We start from the raw sequence: 12,007 nt of genomic DNA on the forward strand, positions 1-12,007 counted from the left end.
CCATAATTTCTAGTGTTTTATTGAAATTAAACAATTATGAGTTCGCAATTTTCTAGTTTTTAAATACAAATCGTTTTTCATCTAAAAAGTTGTTTGGGTTTTTCCTTGTTTTTTTCTGTTGAGAAGTGAAAATCAATAAATCCATTCTCAATGATTGAATAAAGCCGACATTGAACAAAACATAATATATATTTACAATTACTCAAAATACTGCTTAAAGCTAGCTCAAAATGAAAATGACAACATTCACAATTGTGTTATTTCATGCTCTGACCAGGAGATGTCTCTGCGCCTGCTTTGACTGAAGTCCAGTATCAAAACATTCCTTTGTAGGTTTCTTTCAGTTTATTGTCCTGTTTGCTTATTTCTACACTACATAAGCCCATATACTTTCTGATATTGGGATCTGAAAAATAATAAAATAAGTTAACTAGAATTCTTGAATGAACGCTGTGTAATGTTCAATCAAGCCTTCTAGAGCATGATTACCTTTTTGTCCATCAGCACGATTTGAAGCTTTTTTAAGAGCCTCCATTGCCCGATCTACATCATTTAAGTGATACAGCGCTATTCCTTTCCTATAAAGTGCCTTCGTGGTTTCACCAAGTTTCAATGAATCATTGCAGTGTTGAACTATTTTCTCATAATTGGGTGACTCTTGGCCGAGCATACAAGCTGGAACGAATTGAAAATGACTTTCCATCAATTATAGATGTCATAAAAAACAATTAATTGAAGTTGTAATATTTCCTACTTTTGATCGAAGTTCTTACCAGCTAAATTATTAAAGCAATCAATCCCTAATTGTGTGGCCTCTTGTTTAGATTCTTGTGATAACGATGCTTCTGGCGGTGCCTGTTCCACTAATCCCGTCAGATCAGTGTGGGAAGTCGTTGCAATGCCAATTGCTTTTAAGTACAGGATAGATTGGTGATATTTTCGAATTGCACCTTTCAGATTCTTCAATTTAAAGCATTCATTCCCCTCACTTTTGAACGCTCTCGCAGCTTCCAACTTCTTCAGGTCATTCTTTTTCTTATCCTCGGGCGACTGCTTACCAAACATGATTATTGACTAAATACTTATCAAGCCACGAAGTGAATCAGTAAATCTAAAGAAGTGTAAGAAGTGTCAATAAAATTGAATTTATTTCCGGTATCCACATTCCTGACGGCCTTCGGAGTACTACACTAATCGCCGGTCCTGGCCTTATCCGGTAATTACAAAACGTCGCGCCGAACGGAAGTGTGGAGCCGGGAATCGAATTATCGGCGTCTCTATTTGTTTCAGAATTTGTGTAATTTTCATCTCGAATAATCGTCAAACATCAATATGGCGTAAGTTTATATTGTTCTAGAACACTTTTTGAAATTATGCTTAATTGATTTTAATCTCATTTGACTTAAAAGTTTGGGGATAATGCTGTCATTTGCGCGTCAATAGTCTTCGAAATTTGCATCCTTAATTCGGGAGGATTAGAAAAATTGTAGCAGTTATGAGATATTTAGAAGGTTGTAGAGGTCGTTTCAGGGAATTGAGTATTGATTGCCTGGACCATGTTTGTGTTGTTGATATAAAATCTGAGGTCTTAGGTCCCTTCATCAGTGCATTTGTTGTTGTTGGTCAACAAACGAAGAAGTGGCTGCACCTGTCCTTTTTTCCTCGGGTTTTACGAGTTTAGTTAGAGAAATAGATTCATTGAAAGATGATGTAGAATTATTGTGGCTTATATTTTGAAAGAAATAATGTGATTTTCAATTTATATTTTGACGTTTCTTTCAGATTAATGCAGAAGCCTAAATCAGAAATGAGCCCGGAGGAACTAGCGGCTCAGGAACAGGAAGAGTTTAACACCGGTCCGCTTTCAGTGCTCACGCAATCGGTAAAAAATAACACACAAGTTCTGATAAACTGCAGAAACAATAAGAAATTGTTAGGTCGGGTCAAAGCGTTTGACAGGTAAGTGAATGATGCACTTCACAGTATAGTATTGGTATACATTCTTTACAGTCTATTGTTTCTGAAATGTTATATTATTATATGCAGGCATTGCAATATGGTGTTGGAAAATGTCAAAGAAATGTGGACAGAATACCCGAGGACCGGTAAAGGAAAGAAAAAATCGAAACCGGTCAACAAAGATCGCTTCATCTCGAAGATGTTTCTCAGGGGAGACAGCGTCATTCTCGTTCTACGAAATCCACTTGCGTTATGTAAATAAATCGAGCCGAGTCTCGACAGAAATATTGACTAATTAAACTCTTTGTTTCATCGATGGATGATGTGGCGGAATTTCCTTCAACTCTAGGTCGAGTTTTCCGTTGCCTCCGCGATCAAATAATATGTACGTCGTGTATCGTTATATTATCAGTTCCACTTGTAAATTATGTCACCATAGATCCATTGAAGTAAATACAACAATCAATTGGAGTGTGATAAAAGTACAGCCCCAACATTTGTGGTTTTGCAAGATAAGTTTGATATTCAAAAGGATATTTAATTGGATGTGCATTTATCATGTCAAACATTTTACTTGTATTTTGTAATAAATTTTTATGCATTAGATATTGAAGTGTCCTGACTTGTATTTATCTATTCCTCTTTCCTCTGTTTCATTCTTCGAATGAACTAATTGTTGCTGGATTGTTTCTTATATTTATTCGTATGCCTGGTGGACTTGCTGATGTGAAGATTAAAAACAGGATCCCTACGACTCCTTAATTCCTTAAAAACGTATGCTATAAATGGTGCTTGAAACTTCCTTAATTTGAACGTAATTCATAATTACTGATAATATTTCTTGTATTTGAACGAAGCGTAATAGAAAACAATTTTTTACACGTAAATTAAAGGATATAACATAGCTAAGCATAACCATATGCGGTATATTATAAAGCGAAAGAAGAAATCTAATTGTACATTTACATATTATCATATCCAACTACAAAGAAGGATGAAAAACACGATTTTTGAAGTGTAAATATTGATACATGTATCTCCTACTGCAGACAGCTACCGCGATACATGGTACATGCGTGAAATGGCCTATCTGATGAAAAGTAATCGAAATTGTAGGAGATGCAGTAAATATTTCAGAGAAAAAGTTATTTTAAACACGCGCGTAGTGCCTCCTAGTAGCCTATACCAAGTTTCATACATCTGCCTTGAATTGTCATCTTAGGTCGTTCTGAAAAAGGGAAAATTACTTTGAAATACATGTAAAGCAGGAATAGACCTTAGGCAGTGTATTTCTAATTAACACACTTGAACATTTCCATTTTCTGATCTTCAACAATCGGCTGTATTACAATTACTCTCTTACAAATAAAGACAGTACAATATAGAATGGCTGGTATATAAGCTAATTCTTATGTGTATTTGCTAAGCTAATTTTTAATTCCCGTGCATTGCTAGGTAGGTTCATGGATGTATAAACTAGTTTATACATCCATGGTAGGTTTAAGCGCATTCAAAATGCAGATCAATTGCATAATGAATGAGAGAAGCTTGCTCTAATTGATTTGGTGATTAGTGAAATTAAGCAAAAAGTCCTTTCTATCATGTTGTAATATCAAGCTTGGCTGATTGCACAACCAGGAAACAGTGAAATTTTACAAATACCTATTCGATTGCCTGGAACCCTTACTACGTTTTAAACTCTCTAAACCTATCATACGAATTAAAATCATCTTAAAAATCAATCTAGCAAAGGATGCAATTTCTTATACTAAAGAGGGAAAGAAAGCAACTAGATAAATACAATCAACTGCAGAATTTCAAATGACGTCAAAAGCTACAGTTTACGTAAAATCCAAATACCAAAGTAAATTGGCACTCGACTTGTTAATTGGGTCATGCTAACGAGTCAGTTAGCGAAATCAGGGAGCTACAACTAACTCTGGTGAAATCACTTGCTCAAAATCATTTTAATAAGCAGTCTCATAAGGTTGCCTAATTCATCGACATTTCTAAAATTTGGCAGGATTTCTCAACTCAAAATGAACCTTAAATTCAACTTACGTGACGGTTTTTTCTCCTCATACCAATACTTGTAACCTTTCTTTGCTCGCTGATTATATTCAGTGTTGAGTCCATTGTGGTGCATCGGTCTTTGCCTTGGTAATCCATTCATAGTGTTATACATAGTTGGAGGCTCATAGAACACTTGTTGTCGTGAGTCAGGTCGTTTTGGTTGGGTGTGAAAACCCCAAGGTGGAAACTTATCAATATCCTCCGTTTTGACAGCACCTACAAGTGAGTGTCATCAGTGTTTTTTTGATTAAAGAAAAGAATTTCATGAAGTTAGAGATCGAATCCCATTCAACAAGTTAGGAAGTTTAGAAACTTACCATCTATAAACATGATCTGATTACCAAGGTTTCCGAGGCACTGTTTCACATGTCTCCAGCTGCTTCCAACGCGGCCACAACGAATTCTACAGAAAATGAATACATATCCAATAGTCGTATGATATTCAGATACCGTAACACAACACAGTGATTTCTAATACTACATGTGAAATAGAAAATTAAAACCCACCCCTGCACATTAAAAATAAAATCTATTTTTCAAGAATTAAAATAATTTTCGCCTCTTCCTAAAGAGCACTGACAGGAGTGAAGAAATTTTTATTCCTTCACATTTGTATATAGTGGGTTATTGTAGCGTGTAGCTATTAAGCTATTAATACAATTACATTATACGCTTAATCTGGATTATTTGGTATGAATGAAATTGATACGGGTTTCAAAGAAATCTGTGAATAATATCTGGATTCGATCAACATCCAAAATATTTTCAAAAGGGACTTCTGAGCCCTAAATTGTGATGTTTGAGATGATCTATGCCCACGCTGCCCTATTTAAGACAGTCACCCAATTATGTTTTAGTCAACTTACTTCGGAGCTTCTACTTGTTTTCTGAACAACATTCTATTATCTGCAGAGTAACCATTCTGAGGAACTACGTACTGATAGTAATCATGTGGAATGTTATTATATTTATTCACTGGTGAGCCTGATCTAACTGGTATTGGAGTAGTCATGTTGCCAGGATAGAACGCGGGTATTGGTTCTGGGTATGGATATTCTGTTTGCGTCTGCAATGAAAAAAATAATTACAATTTATAGGAATTACTATCTGTGAATTTCAAATGATGGCAGGGGCCTAATATTTCAAGGGGCTCTTGTATAATCGGTGCGACACATTAGCACCTTGGATTCTGCACTTGGTGGAGGCTAGGATGAGAATATCCCTACAGTTGTGCCTTAGATGTTAATTTTCAGTTGTTGAGGTTAGAACATGGGTTTACATTATAGAAGTGCCATTTAGGAAAATCATAAATGCAAAAATGAAATGTTGCTCTTAGAAATTTATGAAGTACCGGTATGAGTAAAATAATAATATAGAATGGCGTCCACTAGAGTCCATGATCTAACTCATGACCTGATTCTTTAGCAGAACTCAATGTAGTTAGTTAGGTCCCAGCAACAAGCACTCAGTTAGGAATAGAATATAATAACTATGCATAGAAGCAGATATACAACCTCAGAACTCACGACTTTAAGCTTTTCCACCGGCACAAATTTGGGTTCTTCAGATTTTGGTGTCTCAGCTCTGGACATGGAAGTAACTGCCCTGTAACATAAACGAATAATTCCTTTTTTACACAGCTATTAAGCATTTCATATGCAGTAGTCAAACATTAGATCAAGTTCAGCGCACAAATGAAATATAATTTGTCATGGTTGAACATGTAACTTTTTAACCCCTGATAAAATGTCTCACCAGCAAGAAATAAAACAGTTGTACATAAAATGTAGTGAGCAGTTGATTAATAGAATACCAAGGTTTCATGCATATGTGATATTAAAACCAATAACACGACCACTGAAGCAGTAACAAAATAATGCTTCAACTTATCATACATAATTCAATCGAAACAAATTTGATTCCGAGGTCTACGCAGTATAGAATAATACATTGCAATTAGTAAGAAACTATAAAAGGTCATTAGTGTAGTCTCTAGTGCATGTAGGTGGATATGCTTATGAATCTAAAGAAGACTAGAAAGAACTGAAAAGATTTTTGACTAATTTTCAAAACTTACCGCTTAAAAATATCTCAATTATTATGTAGCAGTGACACTGACAATATATCCCTAGTTGTAAGGTAAGGGTCAGGTTATATATCAATATAGTGTATCTTATGTTGTCAGTGACAACTAATTACTAGATCTGGCGTGATAAATAATTGAAAAACTGTCCTTTCCAGTGTGACAAACAGAACACTGCATTCACTATCAACATACTGGGCATAAACAATTCTCCTCTACTATCTCGAAAAGATGGACAATAGAAAAGACCAAAGAACTCAAAATCATATCCCCCCACAATAGAATACGTAATTTTCTTCTCTGGCCTTATGGTTATTCATTGCTCTTTAAATGCATTATTGCAACTGATAGGTATGTTCACTGTTTATGGCTTATCAGGTGCGTTCAATCACAAAAATAATTTCATACAATTCACTAATATTATATATAAGGCTGCTTCAATCTATTCAATGATTATAAAAATCTTTAAGATTAGATTCAACACAATTTTATGTGTCAACTTAATGCATTTTCTGAAACTCTCTATGGGGGGGGGGGGAAATTTCGGTGCTAATCCTATTATCGCCACGTGAGGATTATAAGTGCGTTTGCAGGATGACGTAAATTAATGTAACTATATACACAAGGAAAAATGGGATTTAAAAGCGAGGTGAAAGCTGTGCGAAACTTACGAAGTGCTAGTATCAGAATCTACTAAACGAAGATACCTTCGTTGATTTTTCATTTTCCTGCGAGACGGACTTCGCGGACGGAGAATGATTTTTGGTCCAGGATCATCCGGAGTCGGATACTTTTCTGGTTCTAAACAAAATTCCCACTTCGACCAATCTATATCAATACCAGGTGAAACAGGACGATGCAAATCACCACTGAGTCTGGAATGTCGACCCATTTTTATTCCGGGCGGCGAAGAAATAGCCCTTTCTGATATCTGCTTCAATGGTTTTTCGAGTTCAGCCAAATACTCCTTATACGAAGTAGGAATCTTTCGTTGTGTGCTTACACAACCCTGTTCATCGTTATCAATGTCTGGTATGGTTATATCCAAATTCTCACGAGTTAACCCAAATTCATCGGACCCTGAGAACTCCATGTTGAATAATGTGACAACTATTATCACTCGAATAAAGCTAGACTTCAATCGTTAATCTGACAATTCTCATTGCTGTGCGAAACTTGAGGCTTAACTACGAGCTGGCTATAATCAGTAAATATGAACCACCTGTTTTTTAACATATACACACATTTTCAATGGTTACCAAGACACTAAGTACTAGACATAGGAATATGACAATATGTCCTTATCAATAACTGTCGGTGTTCCATATAAACGGTTTTACTTTCATGATCTCTTCATTGGAATGAAATGAAAATAATCAGGACAGGTTTTGAAAGCGTATTAATGGACTAGAAATCAATACTTCGCACCAAAATAAATATAAATGGTTCATTATTAGGTTGAATGTATATCTTAATGAAATGGCTCATTACAATACATCAAATTATCAAACCTGACTTATTTTCATTCCAGTTTTATGATCTTTTTGATTTGCTCAATGAGCCTACGATTTTGTAGTCTAATATAAAGCTGATCAATGCTATAAAATAGTAGTCACACAAAAAAGTGTACTGAACTTGGAACTTTCCTACCTGGATGATGGCCGGCGTCCAGTCCTTGGCCTTTGACGTGCTTCAATTTCATATGAAGTTTTTGGTCTATAATAAGTAGGCATTTTTGCTTTTTTACTTAGGTCTGATTAAGTCCAGCTCACACAGAAGCACTGCTGATATAAATTCTTTTATAACCGCCTGAAATACGAACAATCATGCATAACATATTAATTGACTCAGTTTCCCTGGAAACATGCATTTCTAAACTCATTTCAGCTTAATGGCCAAATAAAATTGAAATATAAAAATTTGACACCTACCTTCTGTACTTTAAAACAGTAACTAAATAGTGTTGTCCATGTAATATATGTACATACACATACATGTATATATCAATGAGTCTCCTCGCTTGACTTATTCTCTATTTTACACATACACTGTCTTAGTTATGGAGGTATGGTCACTAGGCATTTCAAGAGTTTCTATATTACACTATTAACACCCGGTACAGGTCGGTTGATTCTTACTGATTCATCAATATTGCGGTGAAAGCGAAAAACTTCTGGACGGGTTAAACAAATGAAGTGCATTTAAAACAAAAATATGAACATTTGAAAATATTTGCATTTGAAAAAAATCAATATATTCTTCATCAACTATTTATCCATATTTACTATATATACTGCAGAACAATCTAGAACTTAGTCCCAAATAACTAGCCACCACTAAGGTTTTTGTAATTATCTTTTTTAAAACCTATGCCTTCATAACCGCCTTGTGCAAGGTTATACAACAAAATCTGTTCATAAGGGTGATCCAAATGTTAGTCTAGATGTACATCGATAACCTCTAAAACTAACTGCTGGTAAACTAACTTGTGTGTCTTCTAAGAAGTGAAGTAAACCTTGTTAATGGTGTCCAATGTGTTAATCACCAACATCCTGTTTTCATGTGGTTATGACCGAATGAAGAAATTTATATAAAAGCAATGTTATGAGGAGGACTTTTAGTCTGTGCCTAGAAACGATTGAAGACATGTCGTGCTATCGCAAAAAACCGGTGAAAGTTGTACTGATGGGAGCAGCTGCAGTTGGTAAAACGTGTATCGTCCAGCGATTTATGTTCGATAAATTTCCAGAAGAACACAAACGGACGATCGAAGACAATCACCAGTGCGAATTCAGCATCAACAATTCATTCAGATTAGACATTTTAGACACGACTGGAAGTTATCAGTTTCCGGCAATGAGAAAACTTGCGATCACAAAGGGTGAAATATTCTTCATAGTATTTGCGATCAACGAGCTGTCAACATTTGAACAAGTTTCTGCATTACGGGAAGAAATCATCGGTATCAAGAGTGACGCTCACATCATAATAGTAGGAAATAAATTTGATCGAGTGGAATGGCAGTTGGATTTCTCTTTCTATGAAGAGACCGTACACGACTGGGGACATGAGTTAATCAAAACATCCGCTAAAAATAACGTCAATGTAACAGAACTGTTCCGAAAGTGTATACCATCCCACGTACAAAATGAACTCGTGTTGTACTGTCAGCTGCCTCCGTCTAAACGGTACAAGAGAAGAGAAACTGTTCCGATCGCGATGCTTATAGACGCAACAATCGAACTAAAAAAATCCAGGAATAGATTTCTGAAGAATCGACCAAAGTTACGTATGTGTACTACATGTATATCATGATATATTTTACGATGAATATTTGTGATGTGTTTGGAAATGTTACGTCAAATAAAGTGAAAAATTCAAAAAGAAAACACTTTTCTTTATTTGTACTTCTGTTGTTTCAATGAAAATGCAAACACCATTTGTAAAACCAGGAGACAATTTGATACTTTCATAATGCATCTGGACCTTGTTACAATCGACTTCAGGTGACCAGAAAACATTTTTGTATAAAAAATATCCAGTATTTGGAATGAAATTCTAGGTTTGTTATAAATTGTCATATTCGAGGTAGTTATTAAAGGTTCCGCTGTATTGTGCAATTCGTTAGGACCAAAGGCACAGTATCTACACAAATGGGATAAGGCCTCTAGAAACTGATTGGATTTGCATCATAGGACAACCACTCTGTTGACAGCTACCCAAGATACAATCAACACAGCACCGCATAAGAAGATAGTCTAAACAATAATGCATAATTTACAAATAATTTATTTTTCCTAGTAGTAGTAGGATCAGGAAAGAATAAATTCGAAAATTTCACAATATAATGTACACTCAACTTGAAGCAATCCTTCTTATCTTTGGTCCAAGTCCAACAAAGTTTGTCGAAAGGTATCGTGTCAAAGCGTGACAAGAGTTCTTAACACAGTTGAGAATGTTGTCTCAACAGAAAGAATGTCTCTATCCATTGTATTGAGAATAGATCCATCCGTCATACACAGAATAATCCTGCTTTACCTTAGTCTTTCTCAGCTATTGCGATGAGATGTTGATCAACTTCTTCCTCTTTTAACACCCTGAAGAAAACACCATAAATGAACAACTAAACTTCCAAAGATCTAATATTTTCATCATCCCTGCATCGCAATGTGTATTTACCTAAATTTTTGTTTGTCTTTTGAAACAACACCTATTTCGATTTCTGAAGCTTTGAAGTCAGCCGAGAGAACTGATGATAAACACGTGATGGCCAACTGTTAAAATAAAAGAAAAATTACTTTATTATCAATTTACTGAAAGGTGAAAAATAGAACAAGAACCATCATAGGAATTCGAAATTACTCATTCACCTCAATTGTTTCATTAAGAGATAAATCTGGTTTCTTCTTGATCTTTTTCTCGAGAAAACTGTTGGCTTCGAGTTGTTTAGCTCCGCTGGACGTCGCCTTGAAACCGCAGAAATAACCGGCGGGATCAGTTTTAAAAACCTGCGCTCCATTTTCATCGTCATACGCTATGAGGATCATACCTACAAAATCGAAATATGAAATAAGCTGCGTTCACGCTCTCGCTACTAAACCGTTCTAATTTGGCATGTACCAGGAACGGACCAATTGGGACCGGACCAAATAAATGCGGTGCACACACGTTTTTTATCAGCTGTTTTCACTGGTCTTGCTAGATGTCCTAAATCGGACTAGATTTAGAATGTTCTTAATAATGTAGTGTGAATGAAAGTGGCTACATGACCCTTTTGGCAGTCGATCTTAGAAACAGGATTCTTACCGATCAGAGAATTCAAAATTACCAGAAATTTTTCCATACCCTTGACCAAAATTCTCCCTGATTTAACCATAAGATGGCCCCAGTGGGGTTGTTTCATACCATGAGGTTTCTTGTGTCTTTTGTCACCAGCATGAACAACTTTTCCCTGATTCCAAGTAGAGTCAGGATTCCCTGATTTCACTGATTTGTAAGAACCCAGCAGACATTGATTTAAAAAAAAAACTTACTGCAACCGAGAGGTCTCATGCTTGCATTCTGTGTATAAACTTGATTGATATCGGCCACTCTTTTACACAACATATCAACAGGAATTTCATAACCATACTTATATTTCCAGTGGGCTGCTTCGTACCGGGCTCGATGAACTTGAGCGCGACTATCAGCTAATCAGACAAAGATAATCAAGAAGACTTAAAGGAAACCTATTTTTTTAAATCTAGGATGAAGAATGTAGAAATCGTAGATTCAATGACTTACCAAGCATCCCAGTCATTACGCATCCAATATTTTCAGTAAGTCTGAATAAATGGCTCACTGTTCCAGCATCAAGCAATTTATCCTGTGAAATAATAACAGCTTTTCTGTTAGCAAATGTATGATTGCCGGTTTGAGACTTATGTATTGAAATGATGAATGAGCGAAGACCGACTTAGTCACGAGTGAGGTGAATTTTGAAGAGCGAAACAAAAAAGCCCACTCATTCTCATTTACTTACCGGAACTTTCTTCTGCGATATGACAACTGCTGAATCTTTGCCCCTTATTGCCACTGAGGTCAATCCACCATTGTTTATCGCTTTAAATGCATATTCTGAAAAAATTTACGCCAAAGCGATGAATTGACAATAAAAAATTGAATTGAATTTAATTAAACGACTCGGATTTTTAACGACAATATCTAAAATATACTCACCAACTTGATATAATCGACCTTCTGGTGAAAATATCGTGATCATGCGATCAAATCCGGCACTACTTCCCCTCGACATTTCTGTTTTGAGTTCGAAAACAAAATTATTTAATCAAAAAATTGCCTCGCAATACCGGAACTAGCGCTGTTGCGATAATTCATGGACAAGAGTAAGTT

At 35.7% G+C, this 12,007-nt stretch overlaps 5 protein-coding genes across 9 annotated transcripts; 2 read left to right on the plus strand and 3 right to left on the minus strand.

The window, feature by feature from the left end:
• Positions 1–206: 206 nt before the first annotated feature.
• On the minus strand, positions 207–1,128 carry LOC141914849 (tetratricopeptide repeat protein 9C-like). Its single transcript, XM_074806168.1, has 3 exons — positions 774–1,128; positions 490–675; positions 207–406 (listed from the first exon to the last, which is right to left on the minus strand). The coding sequence occupies exons 1-3, from the start codon at positions 1,063–1,065 to the stop codon at positions 315–317; spliced, it is 570 nt and encodes a 189-aa protein (XP_074662269.1). The 5' UTR covers positions 1,066–1,128; the 3' UTR covers positions 207–314.
• A 102-nt stretch (positions 1,129–1,230) lies between these two features.
• On the plus strand, positions 1,231–2,521 carry LOC141909259 (putative small nuclear ribonucleoprotein Sm D2). Its single transcript, XM_074799652.1, has 3 exons — positions 1,231–1,337; positions 1,783–1,959; positions 2,047–2,521. Exons 1-3 carry the CDS (start codon positions 1,333–1,335, stop codon positions 2,219–2,221), a joined length of 357 nt encoding a protein of 118 aa, XP_074655753.1. The 5' UTR covers positions 1,231–1,332; the 3' UTR covers positions 2,222–2,521.
• A 294-nt stretch (positions 2,522–2,815) lies between these two features.
• LOC141914446 (uncharacterized) lies at positions 2,816–7,459 on the minus strand. 5 transcript variants are annotated; one of them, XM_074805650.1, is made up of 7 exons: positions 6,787–7,459; positions 5,547–5,637; positions 4,899–5,098; positions 4,350–4,435; positions 4,021–4,248; positions 3,622–3,667; positions 2,816–3,187 (listed from the first exon to the last, which is right to left on the minus strand). In XM_074805650.1, the coding sequence occupies exons 1-7, from the start codon at positions 7,206–7,208 to the stop codon at positions 3,178–3,180; spliced, it is 1,083 nt and encodes a 360-aa protein (XP_074661751.1). In that variant the 5' UTR covers positions 7,209–7,459; the 3' UTR covers positions 2,816–3,177. The 5 variants fall into 5 exon arrangements, with proteins under 5 accessions (XP_074661751.1, XP_074661770.1, XP_074661781.1 ...); XM_074805669.1 differs by lacking the exon at positions 3,622–3,667 and having other exon boundaries at positions 6,823–7,459; XM_074805680.1 differs by lacking the exon at positions 3,622–3,667 and having other exon boundaries at positions 5,559–5,637; positions 6,823–7,458.
• Positions 7,460–8,761: 1,302 nt separating this feature from the next.
• LOC141915141 (GTP-binding protein Di-Ras1-like) lies at positions 8,762–9,430 on the plus strand. Its single transcript, XM_074806559.1, has one exon. It carries the CDS (start codon positions 8,762–8,764, stop codon positions 9,428–9,430), a length of 669 nt encoding a protein of 222 aa, XP_074662660.1.
• Positions 9,431–9,888: 458 nt separating this feature from the next.
• Positions 9,889–11,987, minus strand: LOC141904397 (proteasome subunit alpha type-6-like). The gene is made up of 7 exons (XM_074792985.1): positions 11,834–11,987; positions 11,637–11,731; positions 11,399–11,480; positions 11,149–11,304; positions 10,486–10,664; positions 10,295–10,389; positions 9,889–10,212 (listed from the first exon to the last, which is right to left on the minus strand). Exons 1-7 carry the CDS (start codon positions 11,907–11,909, stop codon positions 10,155–10,157), a joined length of 741 nt encoding a protein of 246 aa, XP_074649086.1. The 5' UTR covers positions 11,910–11,987; the 3' UTR covers positions 9,889–10,154.
• Positions 11,988–12,007: the final 20 nt, after the last annotated feature.

The sequence above is a fragment of the Tubulanus polymorphus genome, chromosome 1 (assembly GCF_964204645.1).
Source record: "Tubulanus polymorphus chromosome 1, tnTubPoly1.2, whole genome shotgun sequence".
In the NCBI taxonomy this organism is placed as follows: domain Eukaryota; kingdom Metazoa; phylum Nemertea; class Palaeonemertea; order Tubulaniformes; family Tubulanidae; genus Tubulanus; species Tubulanus polymorphus.